Below are 20,775 nucleotides of genomic sequence, written 5' to 3'. Positions count from 1 at the left end.
CATGACTTCGAGACGACCTCTGCGATCTTCAATTATGGGGCACTTATATATATTGTATAGATAGATTGCTTTAATCAATCGTCCTTATGTCATAAAATTAGAATACATGCTCAACTTCGAGTACGAAATCTAATTCTCTCGTTTAAATGATGACGATCGTGTAAGGTAATCCATTGCTATTTATAACATGCTGACATAATGACATGCATGCATAATCGATTATATTTCAAATTTAATTTGGAAACATTCCATATATTTAAATCAGTTCTTTGTGCATTATTTTTATTATTAAGCAAGATTTTTTAACTTTTTCAATTGTAATGCCAACAATTTCAAGATGTGCGTTTAGAATTGGTGAAGGTGAAATGTTAAGATATATTTTCGGCGAATCGAAGCAGTCTCGAGATATTTAAAAAAATATTATATTCTGTCACATATATATTTTATTTCGCCATATTTATATATTGATAATATATTTTTCTAGAAATATAATTATAGTATAATTAAAGATTACTTTTTATACAATTTTATAGATGGAAATATAGATTCAGTGATCCCTCGTTAGACATTTATTTATGCGATTAACTAAAGAAGCAATAATTATGCATATTTATTGATCTTGTTTATTATTATTTTCGGCATGTATACAAGATAAATAGAACGCTCTAAAGAATATCGAAGATGAAAAGATGTTATACGTTAAAATTCCTTAATTAACGGCGATTAACAATGCACATATATCGAAAAAAATTGTCTCTCAATTGCCTCCGACCAATTCGTCGCGATATTTCACAGGGTAAGCTAATTGATTGCCTTTATTCCACGTATAGAGTTCCTGTAAAAAGGAAACCCGAATAAGAACACATAAGAAGAGAATTGTGAAAGGTATCTCAGTATCTGAGTAACGCATACCTTGGTCTTATGATTGTAGCTAACTGCTGTGGTCTTGTGGTACGGGTTCGTAAACGACAATGACACATCCCGTATCGTGTTTCGATACAAATCGAAGGCGAATCTACGGAATTGGGTTGGCTTGGATAATAACGATAATTCTGTGGTCCGAAAAAGCAAGACAGCCAGTTCGATTATTCGTGGATGTCTCTTGTGAATATATAAATTATTTCTAATAATAATATATTTATAATAATTATTCCTTTTTTTATATATTTTTCATATAATCATTTCACATATTTTCATATTTCATGATAATTTATTTTTCATATATATGTATATATATATATATATATATATATATATATATATATATATATACATATGCATACGTGACAATTCTTTACGTGACGGCAAATATAATCATTAATGAGTATTAAATGAATATTAATACAGAAAATTGGGGAATTATATATTAAAAAATATTCAAAGAGAATTTCCACGCAATATTCGTGTTCTTTAAAAATAATTTAATTCCTCGTATTACCGTATCTTCATAGTTTCTTCGGTGACACTGTGTATAGCGTAAAGCACTCCTCCCGCGATAAACATCTCTCCGAATCTATGATGATCGATACTGATATTCCATGCGTACTGAATCATCATCTTCACAGGGTCCATTTTCAACACTACCGTATTGTTGGACGCTAATCCATAAATAACCCACAAACCTGCTCAAACATTTTGTACGTATATTTAATTTTTTTATTTTAATATACTTTATTGAATTATACGTCTGTGATATATTTTGATTTATAATATCCGAAAAATATATCGGGGAAAAAGGAGCTGATTCGTCGTTTTACCGTTTTCGTCTACGTTGAAATCCACATAAGTGAAATTGTGCGTATAGAGGTAGTTCTTAGTATTGACCTGCAAACCCGGCAGCTCCATTTCGCAATTGACGAAATGTCGATTGCAATCGGATTCCGAGTAGAGATCGAATCGAAAGACCGTCGATCGATTTTGGGGATTGTAAAAGAATGATTTGTTGTAAACTACATGTCCGTTACCCTAAAAAAAATATCGATCGCAGGCTTAATTCTCACTTGAAATTTCTTCGCCCGTCAAACATTAAAATTTTACATGGTTTTTAAAATTTGCATTCTAATCTTGTTATCATTTTTTTATATTTTTGTAAATCTTCAGAAATTGTGTGAATATTAAAGGTCTGTTGCTTTTTTCTCTTTTGAATTTTTAAACTACCAACCTGAAAAGGATAGGGCAATTTTATCGGAAAACCCGTATCATTTTTGAAATGTTCCTTCGATTTGAACTCGTAGATGTAGGACATGTCGCGAGTGTTATTGCGCGTTACAAAGAGTTTATCAGACATGACATCATGAGGATATCGAGAGAACGCGTCATGCATCCAACTTCCATAATAGTCGTCCATGCTTCCTTTTAGTACAGGCTTTCCCACGGCTTCTATCATACCTTCTGCAAATTTTATCGATGTCAATTATTAGTTTTCAAGTGCCGAAAAAAAAGAACCGACATGAAGAAGTTTTCTCTTTGCAATACTCGTGGACACTCGTATTTGATAAGTACTTGGTCAATTACATAAACTTCCGCGAACATTATGACACTGCACTTTTCAGTCATTAATTATACTATTTTCATGTTACGCTTCACCCGTCATAGATAATTTTAGAAAAAGATGAATTAAAATGAGTCGGAAGGATCTCTTGTAATTAAAATCCAATTAAAATAATGTTAAATAAAAATGAGTGCCTTAATTAAATAATTTTATTTTTAAAAAATTTTCTATTTTCCTCACGTAAATATTGAAATGTCTAAAGTCAATATAAAAAGCACTTTGTCGATTTAAAAGTTGCACGAAGGTATTCTCGTCCCGTTAGATTTTATTTTAATTATGTCACATTTATTCATCGTTTTTTTTAAATTTGCAAAAAATATTCATTTAATTAAAGCTTTGTATACAGTGGAGCTTACACTATTGCGAGCTGTCTGTGTTTACACTGCAACCTCTATCTGTTGAAATTAATTTATCTACCGTCTCCGCACACAAGAACGTTGCTAGAATACATTAGTTAGAAATGATTAAACGTACCAGCTAACGGCGGCGGTAACCGCGTAGTGTTAATACCACGCAATGGGTGAACGTGCACGTGGGCATCCAATATGCTCGCGTACGTGCACTTTGGACATGTTGTGCAGGTTTCTTGTGGACTGCATAATTCTTGTTCCTGATCGACGCTCGGAGGCATAGGATGACCATACGTAACGTGCTGGTCATTTCCTAACTTCAGTTTCTCTACACTTTTAAGGTCATCTAGAATTATATATTATTATCATTGTATTAAGAAATTCAATAATAAAATTAATTTTCGAAAATGAACGATATATTTGAGGAGATATTTAAGAGAGAAACTGAATTAGATTTAAAGAAATCTGGAATTTTTTTATGGAAAATTATTCAAGAAATATAAAAGCAAGAGTCAGGTGTTCTTCACATTTTTTAGAATTAGCTCGATCATATGAATTTAATAAATATATAGATTCTCTTTTGTTGGGAGAATTAGAAATCTTAAATATTAGTTTTGCTTGCAAATACTTTATTGCAAAATTATAATAACAATGCACGTTTGATTCAATATCAGGTCAAATAGAAAAACGTGACTCTGCCTTTTATTTTAATGTTATAATAATTAATTAGAAAATTCTGTGATGGTTCTTCGTTATTTATTATCAAATGATATCGAGTAAAATGATAAAACAAACCGTTTACTATAAAGGTTCCTTTGGTAATGTCAAGCTCATTTTTCGCCACACAATAGTAAGTTCCGTGATCCGACGACGTCACTCTCGTGATTCTTAGCTTCATCTTCAACTTTTCGGAATAATTTCACGCGCATTACAAAAGGCGTCACAAGTTGTTGTGATGAGATGAAATAGTAGCAAGCGAGTAAAGAGAACGATTTTGCATATTATCGAATTTATGTCAAATATGCAAATGTTATATGTACATTTTCTACTTTAAATAGACAATAGCCAGAAGAGAGAATTAATAGAGAAGCGCAGAAATTAATGAAATGCATGCAGTTCGATAAAAATATTACCTTATAATTATCTCGTCTGTCATAAACCTCCGTTCTGTATTTATCCGACATTTTCAAACGGCGACCATCGCCGCGTTCCCAGTGTACCACCGGCTCGGGGAAGGCTTCCACCTCGCATTCCAACATTGCCGGATTTTGATTTCGCACGATAACCACTTTGTTACGTATACGAATAAACGGCGGAACTGGAACGCGATCGATTATCAGTTTTGTCTCTACCTGCATCTATATCGGTTCGAATAAAAAATATTGGTTCTTTCGGAATTACTCACTCTAATAATGAAATCTACAAATTCTATATATTTATCTTAGAAGGTTTATTAAATTTTTTTTTATAATCATTACAGAATCATTAAATATACATGTATCATCATCTATATGCATTCACATTATATATGTTAAAATTGATGTAACAAACAATTAGAAAATAATAATTATGTGGCATCTTTCAAAGCAATTAGTACAGAAATAAAATAAAATAAAATAAAATTCAAAAGAAATTAAAAATATATTAAGTATAAGAATATTGAAAAGAGACGGTAAGAAAATTTACATGAAAAATGAAAAATTATAATATGCATTTATAATATGCATTTTTAAATATATTATACACGTATCATAATTTTCTTTTTATTAAAAAGATTACAACGTGCTTACATCTGACTTGAAGTCTAAACTTTTTGGAACTTGCGGGTGATATTCCGTTGTCAGCGTTACACACATAATCGCCCATATGTTCCCGGGTTATCACGCTGATATTAAAAGTATGACCCGTAATCGAACTCACTAAAGAATCATAAAATTTTTTTATATGAAAGCTCATTATATAATCTCTCGCTCGTTCATTATCCGTTATTTATTATTGCGAATTATAAAAGTCTATTATACCGTGCCAAGTTCCCATGGGTATCGTGGAACCGTCTATTTTGGTCCACTGTATAACGGGTTGCGGTTTCCCACTAGCGGCGCATCTCAGTCGTATATTGTTACCTTCTTGCACGGAAATTACATCGCTCGCGTTTAATGACGGTGTAATATCTAAAACGTCGATTTTTTTATAATATTTTTATAAATTTATAATATTATGATTTTAGTAAATTGCGTAAAAAGAAAGAAAAAATACATTAATCTCGCTAAAAAGGTAAAACACCGATAGTCTTTATCCTACCTACGATGGATGGCGGTATCAATATACTGTTTTGTATACCATGGTGGTCATTGATGTTCACTTTGTAAGCCTGTATACCTGGCGTGCCGTCTTTTCCCGGCATTCCGGGACGACCAGGCGGACCTACGTCTCCTGATGCATAAAAAATTCATTTGTGAAACAAATGAAGGGCTGAAATCACTGGAACATTATTACCCACCGCGAGGTCCCGGTGGTCCTTGAGGCCCCATTTGACCGGGTCTTCCTAAATAAATGTAAAATTGTCATAGTATTTTTTATTTATAAAGTAACGAAGAATTTATATATTACTTAATATTAATTTAATTTATATATTACTTTGCTGTAAAATGTTGTAAAATATGTTGCAATGTATGATGAATGAAATGTACATGAAAGAGATAAAAATTTACGATTAAAGAGGTAAAAGTAATAAACAACATTTTTCTGTATAACAGCGAGATGAAATTATCTCTATCTAATAAACAGTAAAAATATTAACAAGTAGCAGTTTCATTAAGCAATATACATTTCTCTTGGATAAAAATAATGATTTAGTTTTCTATGCATGTTTATTTGTAGCATGCATATCCTTATTTACGTCGATTTTTTAATTATGTTCAAGTTATTCTATATTTTAACGTACCATCTGTTCCATTTCTTCCAGGCGATCCGGGCGATCCGTTCATACCCGGCTTACCATTGATGCCAGGTGTGCCATCCATGCCACTTCTACCGGGAATGCCATCCAAACCGGGCTCACCTGGCACACCGTCTCTTCCATCGAATCCCGGTGGACCGATGTCGCCTTTGGGTCCTCTGATGCCAGGATGACCGGGTTGTCCAGGAGGTCCCTTTGGTCCCACCATTCCCTGGATACCTGGCAAACCTGGCTCGCCGGGTGGACCTGGATTTCCAGGAGCACCAGGGAGGCCCGGTGGACAATACTTTGCGGATGAACGGCAAAAATTTTCGATCGCATCGAACTGAAACACAAGGTAAGTGGATGGATGCTCGAGCATAGAGGCTCGAATATTATATAGTACTATTTTATATTAAATTGTTTAAACTTTTTTTTACTATATAGTAACAAATTTATATATTTTTTATAATTTCTTTTAAAGTATTTTTATGACCTACTCCAATAGCTGCTTTTAACAATATTGAATTGTAACAAATTTAAAATATTTGATTTTAACGAATTATTTTATAGATAATTTTTCAAAAATGTGTGAGCGAAAAATATATTATTTTAAACTCAATATCCCGTCCAGTTTGAATCTAATTCTCAAGTTAAAATAAGAAGCTTGTCTAAGCGTATTCATGTTTGCACAAACGTTTATGGTTGTTGTAATAAGGGAAATAGGTCTAAAAAACACTTAGCTCCCCTATCTCCATGTATTCTACATACGCGATACTCTATATAGGTGACGGAACTCGTAGTGAGAAACATCGCGGCAAAGTTCGAAGTTTGACGAGAACATTAGAGGAGGATGTATCGCGAAGCAGGTAACTAGTTCTAACAATCACAGAGAACTGACTTGTATTCGCGTGTCGGCGTTCAACCAGACCCAGCTTGGGTCTTGACCTCCGGCTGCCGTTGGCGAAGACGCGGAGCCAGAGACCATAATGGGGGAGGCTGTTACTTTCTTTGTACCTTGTATTTCCTTATCCTCTCGAATCTGCAACCGAGTAATCCATGTAATTCCGCGATATTATACGCGAGAGATCCAAGATATTTCTAAAGAAATTAAATCAGGAAATTTAATCTCTCTTGGAAAATATTGCAGATTTAAATTCACAAAGAATTAACAAACCAAAGTTTTCTCGATTGCTCTCGATTGATACAAAATTAAAATTTTTTTCTTTATCTTATATACAATGTGTGTGATTTAAATGTATATATTCAATTATTTTTCTAAATAATAGAATTATAAAATGTTTCGAAAAATTATTTTTTATTTAAAAAGATTTATATAATGTGTGATTTAAACAAAAATGTTAAATTATATTTTTTAATATTGGCCATAGAACGATTATTTGAATGAATTTTATTTTTTCAAACGAAATAATATATCGATTTCACTACAATTTTGTAAGGTATTTTATCACAAATTCGATAATATGCAATAAAATAAAATTTTCAATAGAATTTTTCATAAAATATCGTTATTTATATTGTTTTTAGATGTAAGCGGAAAAACCCCAAATATTTCCAATAAAAGGTGTTGATTGATTTTTATTTCAAATATTGCTAGAAACTATTTATTATTATCATTATATAAATATTCTTAAACAAAATAAATTTTACTTGAAATTTTTTAAAATTCTACTATTTAATAAAATAACTTGAGAGTATATACTTAAGTCACAAATGTACATATAAAATTGATATAAAATATTCTTTTCTAATATTTTTTAATCTTTTATTACGAGGTAATATAAGAAAATTTCAGACTCTTTCCTCTCTTTATAAAAAATCAGATTTTTATTTTCACGAATAGAATTGAAAATTTCTTTTTTGTCATTAAAAAATGATCTCTTTGTGAATTATACGTATATATACTTTATACGTACCCTACTTGATATGTCAGAAACGGCATTGTCTTCACCGATTGGCAATGCGCTGCTGCGTCTTCGGCGCGGAAGTGCCACGGTCTCCAGTGGATACTGACTTTTTACCAAGCGAAGATCGCTCTCCACGTTCGCGACATACTTGTATAGATAGATTGATGTGAAAAACTGAATGATAAATTGCAGCAAAATGAGAACGAGTAACACGCGCGGTTGGAGCATCCATCGTTGCACCAGTAATGCACTCTTGCTGTTCATGTTGACGCAGTTAATTTTATCCCTGCAAAAAGTTGTGCTTGAAAAAGCTACTAAATGATGCCAATTTTGCACGTAAAAAAAGTAGAAAAAAATTGAAAAAAATAAAAAAATCTTAAAAAAACACTAACGCGACGATAGGATAATCCTGCTCTCTCTCAGAAACACTTTAAAATAAATTTAAACTAACTTTTCGTCAAATCGTTAATCGAGGGTAATTAATAATATAATAATTCATATATTACATGTTCACAAAAATTATGAATAATAATACGTGTATATTAACGTGAACACGCGACGCGCAACAGAACGCAACTATCTCAATTGAATATATCTGCCGCACCGCGAAAGAGAGAGAAAGATCAAGGGAGAGAAGCGTATAGATCTATGTCATCTAATTGGTTACTATCAAGTGGAATTGACTCTATATTAAACTTCTGTAGCATCTCCACCAGTTTCCATCACTCTTATATCGTTCCGTCACTCCTTCACAATTCTTTACACAATTTTTATTATACATTTCATAATACCTTAATGCTAATTTTTTTAAACGGTAACTATTATATTTTCGCGAGACACTCGTCAATGAAAAAAAAAAGAAAACTTACAGTCTATTCTATAATATTTAATTTCAATGCTGGACGATTTTCTTTCAACGCAAACATTCGGAAAAGCAATTGTCAGCGCGTTAACAAAAACACAATTTGCACGACGTTTGCGGTGTCTATGTTCCTGTCCTAATGTAAACTAATATAAACCGTGAGCCGGTGCGCCTGTCGTCGGCTCAGCACAGACGAGACGCATGCGTTGAGCATTTCTCTTTCTCTCCCTGTATATTACACTACGACCAATTGTCATACGTTGCACGCGTGGATGTGCGTGGCGTCGTGGTGTGCGATGGAGAGAGATTCGCACATTTATGAATGCAACGCTTTGTCATTTTGTCACATATCGTCGCAGTCAAACGCGGTATAGACAACGAATGCGTTCCAGTATTAATTAAAAAAAATCAATCTCTCATGCTGTAACAGTTCCTTTCTTGTAACGCCTCGTTATGACTCGCCAAGCAACGAATTACTACTCGATGTAGTGATTATTAAATAAAATTGATTATGAAATTTACATGAGTGAATTTTACATATTATAGAAATGTGTATATATATTGTATATGTGTATAAATTTTCAATTGCAAATGTACACATACAATTATATATATATAAATTATAATTCGATAAAATGATGAAAAAATAAGATAGATATGCAGATATCCCGGTAAAAAGTATTTACAAATAGGTAGACAAGATATATATACAAATAGGTAGACAAGATATATATCTTTATTGAAGATATTTAATTGCACTCTTACGGTAAAATATCACAGTAGAAACAGGGCTTTCTGTTCCCCCGATAGTCGAAGGTATATATAAATTGATTTTTCTTAATATATATAGCAAAGTGCTCGGAACTAAAACATTTGCTCGTTAATCATGTGAATTCGCTTGACCATTGATGGTAGATTGTCTGTCTTCTTCACATAAAATAATTTCTATGTCATGTTTGAGATCTTTATCTGCGTTTATCTCTACATTTTGTTTTGAAGCCTGTGAACAATAAGTTTCATTAGAAATCGTCAATTACGTAAGCACTTTTCTCTTTTTCTATAATATCGCTTCTCTTACCAAATCCAACAACGCTAAAAAGTATCTGGCCACGTCGTGTTCATTTTCAATAACGGCGTCAAAGCTGATTCTTCGTTGATCATTTGTCTTAAAAGTCTCTATAATTCGAGACGCATAATCACGAATGCAAAACGTCGATCTTTGCTCAGCCTCGCGTAATTTAGGTTGCATCAATTCATGCCACTTGTCAACATTTTTCTGAAATCATTATTCATTTGATGAAATGTTACAACTAATATTTCCTAGGACGATTTCATTATTCGTCTATTTACTGATGAGAAGTGCGGTGAATCTGATTGCAACCAGATGTCACAGAAATTTTCATGCGGAAGCGACATGTCTATGGGACTCGAACTGCGAAGTGAAGAGACTTCATTAATCGAAGTGTCCGTTATATTGTTATCGCTAATATTTGCATTCGTTTCCACATTAACGCATAACCGAAATCCTAAGAGATCCAAATCTATATTCGTAACATCGTTGTATTGCGAAGAATTGTACTCTCGTATATATTTTATACAGGTACTCAAATTTTTCTTGAACATATTTGGTCTATCTGGAAAACAAATTTCATCGTTTAGAGAGTATATATCAATAAATTTATATCAGACTGTGAAGAATTTATTTTCACTAGACAAACTGTGATAAACCTTTTTGTGAGGGCGTCGATTCCTCCAAAATATGCGCGAGATTTTTCTTTACTATTTGTCCTCTTTTACTTGGTGTAAGCATTTCGTCTTTTGTTATCTGGCTAAATTTTCGCTTAATCTATAAGCAATTCAGTAATATTATCAAGCATCATTAGTTAATAATAAATATTTAAATGCTATTATATACCGATTTTGATGTGGATCTCGAAGACCGCGATTTTATTTTACTCTTTATATTGCTATTTGGAGGAGTATTTTGTATAATATTGGTAGCTAAATTTATTTTCGATAGATCCTCATTTGTGTCATTTATCAAACCTAGATCATCCGTCGATGACGTTCTAAAATAATATCGTTGATTTTATTATTCTCATATAAAATTGCTGCAGTAAGAGGTTACAAGTGTAGGAAATATATTAAAAATACCTTCTATCTTTTGAATTTACCGACTCTGGTGGACTATCTAATACACTACTAACATTTATACTTTCTCTATTATTCAAATAATTATCATCCAAATCTTTATTATTCCATAAAATAGTACTATTGATGTCAGTTATCAATGAGTTGGTACTGTCTGACATATTTGGATAGATTTTCTTTGAGCCATCAAGTGTATTGTTGATACTAGCGTTCTCGGACAAAGATAGATTTTGCTGAGATGATTCTAAAGATGTAATTAAATCAGGAATTTCTTCTTCCAGCGAATCATCATTATTCCTTTCAGACTCAGTATCACTATTAGCATTTTGATTATTGTCATTGTATATTGTACAATCTGGAGTCGATAAAGATATAGAATTATCACTGTCGCAACAGAAATCTGAAACAAAAATAATGGAAAATCTGCAAATTATTAGATTAAATCAGAAATTTATCCTAATAACCAATTATACCTTGAGGCGCAAACTCGACCAAAGCATCAACCAGTACACCATCTATACTTATATTTTGATTGCAGCTACAACATATTATTAGATATTATTATCTTACAATGAAATAGATGCATTATATTATATTATATAAAAAAACAATTGGATACTTACCGAAAATCATACTTTTTACCTATGACTTCTCCATTTATATCATAAATGTCAATAGAAACATGCTGTGCGATACCCTTCTCTAATTGAATAAAGCAACGATTTTTTGATTTGACAGTATTCATATGTGTTATATTCTTTTTAATATTAATATTTTTATCTACTTCTTTTGCAAAGTTAACAGTTTTAAATTCTTGAAAGCACATGTCAATTTTTCTATCTCTTTTCTTTATAGAATTCTGTGTTACTTCTTCCTGTCTGAGAGAGAGATAATTTAATATATATATATATATATATATATATAAAATTTTTTGAATTATACATATACATATATGTGTGACTTTTCTATATATTATAATAACATACTCACTCATTATTTAATAATAAATTTCTAGAATTTTCTGTTATACTCCAAAGAGAATCGACTCTATGGACATATACAGCTGCAGAATTTTGCAGGATAAGCCCAGCTTCGCCAAAACTTTTATTGCACGTTGCATTGAATAGTGTACAATATTTTTCCAAAGTCTGCAATAATATGAGATTATCTTAACACTTAATACATTACCGCTATGTCAAAAAAATATTTGAAAAAAAATTGATGACATTAGATATACCTGTGAGAAGGGGAAATTCCATTTTGATAATTCTTTCACTGGTTTCGTAAGTTGCAGACCAATATCTTGTACGGTAACCATCTTTGTTCACTCATAAATTTCACGATAATCCGTATACAAAACATAAATCTATCAATCACTGTAAAGAAAGCGCTATTGATATTTTCTTCGTACTGATTTATCAGATAAAAAAAATATGATCGAAATTCTCGTGAGAGATGTGAATGTATTCTACTCAAAATAATGCAACGCAAGTATTTTGCAACAATAAGTAAAAAACAAGTGGAGATGATAGCGTCTTATCTTATTATTCGCAAGATATCAAGACGCATACTAACGAGGAAGTAGATATATATTCAATATTTTTTCACCTTAATTACGTTGTATTTTCTCGAGGATTTTGCACACTTTTTTATCAATGATTACTCGAAAAAACTCAATCACTTAACCTAACGACAACAACAACATCAACTATTGCTTCTATTCACTTCTATTGCCGTGGTTTGGGCATAGATTGTAAAACATGTAGTCGGGCAATCGCATGTTTCGTTTGCGAGTCGCTGTAGATGACGCACCGCAAACGTCAAATATGGAGATTCACCAGTCTCGACATTTATTTTAAACTGAACAAGTATGGCACAAGTTTATTTATTTCTTCTATATGAAAATTAATTAATTTTGTCGTGTGCAATGATTGCATTAATTCAATTTTGCCCATGAATTTTCCTGGACAACTTTTTCTCAAATTTTAAATAGACAGCATTATGGATTCGCCAATATTTGTCAAGCATTGCCAGACTACATTTCAAAAGTTCGCGCCATTTCAGTTTGCTAGCGTCATCTCTCGTGAAATGTTTGCGTAATATCATGACTAATCGGACTAATCGGACTAATCTATCGGAGCAGATTTAAATTGGCGGCTCCCTCTTGCTATTTTACATTATTTTTCATCGAAACATATTCTTCTAATATTAATTATCAGATTAATAAGGTATTGATATTGTTCTAATTTTGATTAAGAGGTTAATACATGTGTATAAACGGGGAATTTGGAATTGTGAAAAATTTAAAATTCTTCTATGTTACAGAATGTGCTTCTTCGGATCTTTTACACGACGAGGAAAAGCTGTACATATACATGAGTCCGGAGATAAATCAGAGCAGGTATGTAAAATTGACTCGATAGAGTATCATATTAATAACAGATAAAGATAACATCAGCAGTCACAATCAATCTCTCAATCGCAGTCTATAATCCCGAAGCGTTTCGCGATGCCAGAAAAAATTCGACGTCGTCATTAACGAATGTCAGGAGCAATTCAAGATCCTTGCTTTTGAATTGAATGAAATATTATCTCGATAATCGACGTAATTAATAAAGGAGCTAGGATAGAAAAATTGCAAAATTTTGCGATCTCGAAATCTGAATTCCTGAGTAAGAGGGAAGAAGGAGGAGGGTTGTCATAAGGCTGGGTGGCGCGAACCGCAGGTACGCATGCGCCCGAGCGAGAGCGCGATATACATATGCACCCGATGTGGTTTCTCCCGATTTAGTGTAACGGCGACCGTGGTACCGTTGATACCGTTCATTAATTCGTATCTAATCTCGAACAGGCCAAGGCTCCCTAACCCCTCCCCGTCTTACACACTTTACTATCCGTGTTTCTCTTCCTCTTTCTCTCTCTCTCTCTCTCTCTTTTCTTCCTCTCTTTCTTTCCCCGCATTGCTCTCTCTTCTTTCCTCTCTCGGTTATTCTACCTATATCCTTCATTCGTTCTCCGTGTTTCTCTCCACCGGTTATTCTCTTTCCTTTCATCGTCCGCTTTCGTGCACGCGTCGACGCACATGCGTAATCATCCCGCGTAGAAGCGCGCAGTCCTGACAGACTCCAAGAAACGGAAAAAGAGACGGAAGATAGATAGATCCGTCGCGTCCGTCTTCGTCTCGCGGCGGTGAACACGCAAACACCCACACACGTGCGCGTGGACGTGTCACACAGCGAAGGTGCGCGCGCACAGTCGGCGGTCTCGAGCAGGCAGCGAGCGATAGCAAGCGGGAAGCGAGCTAACCGGAGTATAAATCATCGTCATCATCGTCGTCGTCGTGGTTTTCGTCCCCGTCTAACTTGCCCCGGATGCGCGGATGCCGTGGTCGCGGCTCGCCGGTCGCCCTCGCCAGCGATAATCACCGTGTCACCGGTTATCACCGTGAGCCACCAGCTTAAGTCGGTTGAATAAAGTCGGCGCCGCGGCTTGGCCTCTATATGAAAAGGGGCATCAAGGAGAAAAGGCCGCCCCGCACCGCCGTAGCCGCCGAGAACCACCACCGTCGTCGTCGTCGTCGTCGTCGTCGTCATCATCGTCGTCGCGTCGTCGCCGTCGCCGTCGCCGCCGGCGCAGTCGATACCGCCAGTAGGGTGGGAGAGTGGGTCGACGGGACCACGAGGAATTGAAGTGCGCGACAGTCCCGCGCTCTCGGTGACGACGACAGAGTGGCATCCCCCCGGGGTAAGAACGTGCGACTCGACAATTTCGGAGTAGATCCACACGGAATAAGTAATCGATTCGCGAGTGCGTGAGCGTTTTCCCGTCCCGTCTTGCCGTCGTTTACGCTCGATTCCTCGCCACTCCTCTCTCTCTCTCTTTTTCTCTCTTTTCACCCTTTCCCTGTCTCTCTCTCTCTCTCTCTCTCTCTTCACCCTTTCCATCTCTTTTCGATTCTTTATCGGGTGCTCCGAAATTTCGTCTATCCCTCCGCTCCGAATTCTCGCTTTCTCTCTCTATCTCTCTCTCTCTCTCTGGCGGATTCGATCTCTCTCCCAGGTGCCGCTCCGGCTGTCGAAACCGCGCCGTCCTCGCCATCGTAATTAATCGTCGTCGTCATCATCATCACCACCACCATCACCATGACCATCATCCACAATGGTGAAGGTGGCGGTGGCGGCGGCGGTAGCGGCGACAAGCGGCGGCGAGCGGCGACACGGTGCCACCTCCTCGATTCTAGGAAATCGAGCGGTTGGTCGGTCGGTCGCCGAGCGCGAAAGGTGCGCGAGAATGCCCGAGAGAGCGGCTCGAAAGTGCGGGTAAATGTGTCGGTCGCGTTACAAGACGTGAAGCGCGAGCGCGAGAGCAGGAGAAAGAGCGAGGAAACGAGAGAAGGAGCGCGAGAGATAAAAAAAAAAACGAGAAAGAGAGAGAGAGAGAGCGAGGAAGAGCGAGGGGTAGCGGGAGAGGGAGGGGAGAACGCTCGCGAGCGCGCGAGCGCGCGCGCGCGCGCGCGGGGGCAGCCGGAGGTGCGCACGGTAGAGCGAGCGAGTTTATTTTTAGTGGCAGAAGGTGAAGAAGGCGGGCGAAGAGCACCGCGCGGAGTGGTATTAAGCGGCAGCACAGTGGCCCGATGAAGCGGCGTATGTGACATCGGGCTTTCCTCTCTCTTGCCACCGTCGAGGAGAAGAAGAGACACCTCGCAGACATCTTGCTGCCACCGTCCACGGTGAGTAGAGTATGTCGCCACACTGCCGTCGCCACCCCCACCCACCCTTCCGCCTTCCCACCCGCGCCTCCACCTCTTTCTTCTCGCCCTCTCATCCTTCCCTTCCCTTCCCCTCCGCGAGGATTGATTCGCCATTCCGCCCACCAGGACACGAGCCTCCGCTATCTCCACCTCCTCCTCCTCTTCCTCCTCGCTCCTTGCCTCTTTTCCCTCCGTCTTGTTTTTTCTCTCTCTCCCTCTTTTTATTTAAATATATATTTGTTTCTTTGTCCCTATTGTTTTACTTGCGAGTATATTTACGTTGTTTCTTCTTTGTTTTTCTTTCTCGGTTTCCTCCGCTCATCCCCCTTTTTGCTACCCTCGATCGTGCCATTTATCCATCCATCCATTTAACTATATGTACGCACGCACCCTCTCTCTCTTTTCATCCTCTTTGTCTCTCTTCCTTTCATAGAAAATACCTCGGGGGAGCTCCTCGTCGTCGACCATCGTCCACTCCCCATCCCCACCAGTTTACGTCGCCCTCTCCGCTTCACCGTGGAGTTACGAAAATTATGTAACATGCGCTCGATCCGGGCGTTTCTTGTTCCGTTCTCCTTTCTCATCTTCCTCTCTCTCTGGATATCACGGTCCGCTTCCCTTCCCCCCTTTCTCCGTTCCGTCGCTGTTCCTCTCCCTTGTGCTCCGTGCCGTTCTTCCGAACATTATTTCGGGAGTGCCAGCAGACCTGCCAGCGGACCCTGAGAGCGAGCGAGCGAAGAGAGAAAGAGACCGACGGAGAAAGAAAGAGAGAGAGAGAGAGTCTCGTACATGACGCGTGCCCCGGGATCGGGCAGGCGCATTGTTAAAGGAAACCGTTTCGATTAGGGATGCAAACCGGTCGTGCGTGCGCCAGCACGAGATACACCGAGATACACGATCTTGCCGAGTCCACCGAGATCGCGAAACTCGCTCGCTCGGCTCTTCCATATTTCTTCAAACTCCATTATTCCCCGACATTCCGCCGTGCTTCTCGTCGCTTCTGAGCTCGGTGCCAAGATCTCAAAGCTGCTCGCAATCTCGACCAAGTTTCTCCGCGTTCGAGATAAGATCGAGCTCTCAGGATCCTTCCGAAACCTCGATTCGCGTCACGTGACTGTGGATAAGAAGGAGAAAGAGAGAGATACCGGGTATAATCAATACATTGTATTTCAGAAATCTTTCGTCCTCGATTCGCAAAAAGTGCGTAGCATCTTTTCATTTTCGTTTCTTCTAGCGTAACTTTGCGAGAGACGGAAATTATTCAGCGATAGCGATTATCCTCGAGCAAAGAATTTCAAGCTGCAACTATCGAGGAATCTCGACTTTGAAGAAAAGAAACGAAATCAAACAACCTTGTCAATGTGATTAACTTTGTATGCGTGTATCGCGTGTCTCACGTGCTCCTCGCGATTGATTCCACGCCTTTGCATCGCGTGTAGCTATCAAGTCTTTCGTTGGCTTCCGTTGCCATAGATCTCTCCGCGAATATGCGAGGTCTCTCTCTCTCAAGGGAGACTTTTTCTCTCTCGCAACACATAAAGAGAGAGAAAGAGAGAGAGAGAGAGAGGGAGAGGGACCTTTTTTCACTCGCCGAAAGATGCGAGCACCAGCTGCACTGGTCAACTCCGACTGTAATACGCGTGAGGCACAGTCGAAGACTCGCCTTTGTCCCGCTTTCGTGGTATCGACCCGATACGGGTGACCTAGACTCACTTGCCGAGGAAATATACCCAACCTTTGACAGCCACTCGTTCGCTCGCCTGCTGGTTCGTTCGTTCGTTCGTTCGTTCGCTCGTTCGTTACGACGAAACCGGCCCGAAACGAATCGATAGAGGGTCGCCAATAATTACGCACGTGCGAGGCTCGCGCGCACAACGTCGACGTCGACGTCGTCGACGAAGACGACGACGATAGGGAAAAGAACTGTGCGGGATAGGAAATGCTGAATGTGTTTGGAGGCAGTTGAGTTTATTTCGGTGCTGCCGACGACGGTCGGAATTTGGTATCGAACCGCTCTCGCACGCGTCTCCTTCCCTCTTGTCGTCGTCGCGGCGATTCAGCTTCTTGGTCGAGGGGACGCTTATTTTCCTGCCCGTTTTCATGCCTCGCGAAAAGGAGCGACGTCAAAATGTTTGGCGGGCTACGTACGTACGTCTTGCCGTTGACGGAACCCGAATACCAACCATCCGAGTGTGTCTTTGCGAGGCGGAGATTCGCGGCGCCTTCTCGTCGAAATGGATCCTCCGTCAAATGGAATTTCGACACTCGTATAATGATCGACGACAGCTAGCGGAAATATAAATATAGTAGTTGCGTACAGGCGAGATTCCGCTTTCAGCTTTGAGCCTCGTCACGATGGAAACGCGAGATTATTTACAAAAGAGTCATTTGGATATTGGACGAGTGAAAAAAACTGGGGGGATTTTTATGTCGTCGCGAGCAGCGCGAATCATTTCGTATCGCGAGCGATCGGGCGGTACCGGGTTAAAGATTTTTCTAATTTTTCTTCCGTAACATGTTCTAGAACTATAACGTTAACTAACATTAATGCTATCGTTACATCTTACACGCGAAGGAGTATGAGAAGAAAAATTATCCCGATTTTTTTTCAATGAGATGATATCCACGCAAGGTTTATGTACATTATAAAAATATATTTTTAATTATTAATAATTGCGTATTAACTTTTCTTTTTATCAAGAGAATTATTGCAACAGCAATGCTAATTATACCCTCGTATGCGACCAGCCTAATTGAAAATATCCGAAATTTTCGACCCGACATAATCGACAGATTATCGTTCTTTCTTTACTGTTTTTTTAAGATATATTTTTTTTAATTTTATAGAAACACCCCTCTCTCTCTCTTTCTCGTGACAGTCGGATCGCTTGTAAAATTAGGTAGGAAAACTTCCTGCATCACGCGCGTTCTGCCAAAGTGTCAGAATGAGAAAGCGAGACGAAAATAATAAGTTTTGCCGGGACACTTGCCAAGATACGCGAGAGAGAGAAGAGAAGACCGATTAAGGGTTAATAACGCCGCCGGAATAACTCGACCACCCGAGTGTTCCCGGCTTGTTTATAGGATATAGAATTGCGGCGTAAGACTCGAAACCGCGTTCACGGCTCGCGTCTCGTTCCCGGGAGATGGTAAACCGAGCGTAGCACGCTGCAAGTAGAAATAGACAGTCGCTGTCAGACGCGCGCCTCAACCGCGGTAGCAACCGAGCCATACTTGATCGATTAATCGATGTCGGACGCGTCTTTCGGGAGCCTATCATCCTTTCCAATCTCCGCAATTTCGCGTGCGAACCTTCTCTTTAATATTTTTTTAATCTCTCTCGTTTGATCTTGCACCAGTATCGAGTTATTCGATGCTGGTATTTTTCATTCGAGTCGGTTCGAATTATCGCGTTTTTTTTTTTTCTATTAGCGGAAATGGGAGTCGATTTAATCTGTGTATCTCTGTGCGTAATTTTTACGGCATCCGTATTGTAAAGCTCACATGGTATTGTTTATCTTATCCCTCGTGAAAAAACGCGATATGTATTCTCAATAGAAATGCGACAGCTGATACGTTATCGTTATCGCGTTAATAATTCATCCTCTTCAATTGCCAATATTTCAAGTACAGATATGTTGTAAGACACATTTTTTTACGTACTTGCGTTTATATATTATCGGAGATTGGAATTTATCCGGTTTTACAATCGCATAAGAATCTCATTATTGTTTCTTCATCTTTGATTGCGAATTATAAATAACACGCTTGCGATCTCTTTCCGCCATCGGGCTGTGAACCGGTTAAAAATACGATCCGTATAATATCTAATGGTTATAAATACATCGAATAACGTTTATATCATCCTCGCCAATCGCTAACTATTATTTGTAACTCGCGTTGCAGAAGCGTATGATGTGCATTACGCGAAGTCACGTCTCGAGACGAGCCAATTCGTAACTCGAAGAGTCAATTTTTTTGGATACGATTCAGCGCAACGCCTTCGATGCTATGAATACCTCGAAAAATGTACGTTGAGGCATATATCGCGAAATTTCATACAAGTTAACGTCAAGTTAAGTCCAAGATTAGCGAATAAACTCTTGTTATTTACTCTCGCGTAAATGTATATATCTTCTTGCATCTCGTCAAAATTCCCCAATTCTCAATATTTACTGACTCTGAAGCTTTTCGTCATTTCCCCTAAAGTAATCTCTATACTTTAGCTGAAGAAACATTACCGATGATCCGGAGATATCCGATATAGTCTCTATACACGTTCGTTAATATAGGGTTCGATATTTACTCGCGGATGAATAAAGCGAGTCGAGCTCAAGGAAGTTTAGGTAAGGTAAAGAGAGGGAGAAAGAGAGGGAAAAAGGAAAGAAAGAGAAAAAAGAAGAGAGAAGAGAATGCTTCGTCGACGCAGCGTCCTGTACATGTATTTCTAGCCGCCAAACAGTGGAAGAGCACATTACACGTGTCTTAGTTATTTTTAATCTCCGACGAGGTACGTACATGTACCAGACCCCCGTCCCATTCTCCGCGCACCCTCTGAGCATTAAAAGTTATGTACCTGCCACCTAGTCAAATTTTTCGTCTCGATGGTCCGCGACGAACACCAGACGATATAGTGGTTAAAAATACCGCGGATACACTTCCTCCGTAATTTCCGTACGATCGACGACATAACTCGATGACCTGATCCCCCCCCCCCCCCTGGATCGAAACATCGCGATCGTCACAAGGAATACTAAACAAATCATGCGGTGAAACACGATTCATCGATCGTACATTTTTTCATTATTAATTATTATTACAATTTTAATCATGGAACATCATTCAATCTATTTTTAAACAATATAATTAATAAAAAAAAAGATACAAGTCTTAGCATTTTGAAAGAGAGATCTGCTCATTTTTTATTATCGATCTCCAAAAACATTCAATTATGAATATTTTAATTAAAAGGAAAGATTAATTACTTTACTTAAAAGAAAAGGTTTGTATATATTTTTAGGATTTATGGAGAGAGTCTGTTCTGGGAGGAATAAAACGCCATTCGCGAGGCGGATTCATGAATGCTCGATTGTGAGTTGAATCGAAGCATCTTAAAAATCTGTCTATCGTATTCGCTGAAATATTTCTCAGATAAATCGCATCGTTCGATCCAACAAGTCATAATTACCAGCGCAAAATTAACGAAATCGCGAATGTGACTTTTCGCTTTCTCTTGTGCCCGAGA

At 37.8% G+C, this 20,775-nt stretch overlaps 4 protein-coding genes across 28 annotated transcripts in view; 2 read left to right on the top strand and 2 right to left on the bottom strand.

The window, feature by feature from the left end:
- Positions 1–600: 600 nt before the first annotated feature.
- Positions 601–9,154, bottom strand: LOC145962543 (uncharacterized). 4 transcript variants are annotated; one of them, XM_083083700.1, is made up of 16 exons: positions 8,637–9,154; positions 7,777–8,053; positions 6,741–6,881; positions 5,846–6,185; positions 5,402–5,446; positions 5,203–5,334; positions 4,923–5,072; positions 4,692–4,820; positions 4,035–4,219; positions 3,697–3,805; positions 3,026–3,247; positions 2,162–2,391; positions 1,758–1,965; positions 1,439–1,622; positions 913–1,015; positions 601–835 (listed from the first exon to the last, which is right to left on the bottom strand). In XM_083083700.1, the coding sequence occupies exons 2-16, from the start codon at positions 8,029–8,031 to the stop codon at positions 758–760; spliced, it is 2,511 nt and encodes an 836-aa protein (XP_082939826.1). In that variant the 5' UTR covers positions 8,032–8,053; positions 8,637–9,154; the 3' UTR covers positions 601–757. The 4 variants fall into 4 exon arrangements, with proteins under 4 accessions (XP_082939826.1, XP_082939825.1, XP_082939827.1 ...); XM_083083699.1 differs by lacking the exon at positions 8,637–9,154 and adding an exon at positions 8,274–8,377; XM_083083701.1 differs by lacking the exon at positions 8,637–9,154 and adding an exon at positions 8,160–8,308.
- Positions 5,827–20,438, top strand: LOC145962546 (uncharacterized). 3 transcript variants are annotated; one of them, XM_083083705.1, is made up of 4 exons: positions 5,830–6,197; positions 6,627–6,708; positions 13,106–13,181; positions 16,765–19,421. In XM_083083705.1, exons 1-4 carry the CDS (start codon positions 6,155–6,157, stop codon positions 16,897–16,899), a joined length of 336 nt encoding a protein of 111 aa, XP_082939831.1. In that variant the 5' UTR covers positions 5,830–6,154; the 3' UTR covers positions 16,900–19,421. The 3 variants fall into 3 exon arrangements, with proteins under 3 accessions (XP_082939833.1, XP_082939831.1, XP_082939832.1); XM_083083706.1 differs by lacking the exon at positions 16,765–19,421 and adding an exon at positions 19,437–20,438 and having other exon boundaries at positions 5,832–6,197; XM_083083707.1 differs by lacking the exons at positions 6,627–6,708; positions 16,765–19,421 and adding an exon at positions 15,964–16,756 and having other exon boundaries at positions 5,827–6,197.
- LOC145962544 (uncharacterized) lies at positions 9,348–17,375 on the bottom strand. 2 transcript variants are annotated; one of them, XM_083083704.1, is made up of 11 exons: positions 17,266–17,375; positions 12,018–12,156; positions 11,771–11,928; positions 11,404–11,658; positions 11,254–11,318; positions 10,784–11,180; positions 10,545–10,698; positions 10,358–10,475; positions 9,980–10,263; positions 9,708–9,905; positions 9,348–9,629 (listed from the first exon to the last, which is right to left on the bottom strand). In XM_083083704.1, exons 2-11 carry the CDS (start codon positions 12,096–12,098, stop codon positions 9,510–9,512), a joined length of 1,830 nt encoding a protein of 609 aa, XP_082939830.1. In that variant the 5' UTR covers positions 12,099–12,156; positions 17,266–17,375; the 3' UTR covers positions 9,348–9,509. The 2 variants fall into 2 exon arrangements, with proteins under 2 accessions (XP_082939830.1, XP_082939829.1); XM_083083703.1 differs by lacking the exon at positions 17,266–17,375 and adding an exon at positions 12,389–15,471.
- Pmca (plasma membrane calcium-transporting ATPase 3) overlaps positions 13,594–20,775 on the top strand; it is a 79,603-nt gene continuing 72,421 nt past the window's right edge. For 18 of the 19 annotated variants that reach the window (XR_014435875.1, XR_014435876.1, XR_014435877.1 and 15 more), the window contains exons 1-2: positions 13,594–14,524; positions 15,344–15,509. The gene's annotated coding sequence lies outside the window, so the exon portion shown is untranslated. Of the gene's footprint in view, positions 14,525–14,555; positions 14,573–15,343; positions 15,510–20,775 lie in introns of those variants that run through there. The other variant, XM_083083679.1, reaches the window with a different exon arrangement.

This window comes from Camponotus vicinus, unplaced genomic scaffold (assembly GCF_025532165.1).
Source record: "Camponotus vicinus isolate PSW18456_S1 unplaced genomic scaffold, iyCamVici1.0 SCAF_12, whole genome shotgun sequence".
NCBI lineage: Eukaryota > Metazoa > Arthropoda > Insecta > Hymenoptera > Formicidae > Camponotus > Camponotus vicinus.
Note: the sequence above shows the minus strand (reverse complement) of the source record. Positions and strands in the feature narration are given on the sequence as shown.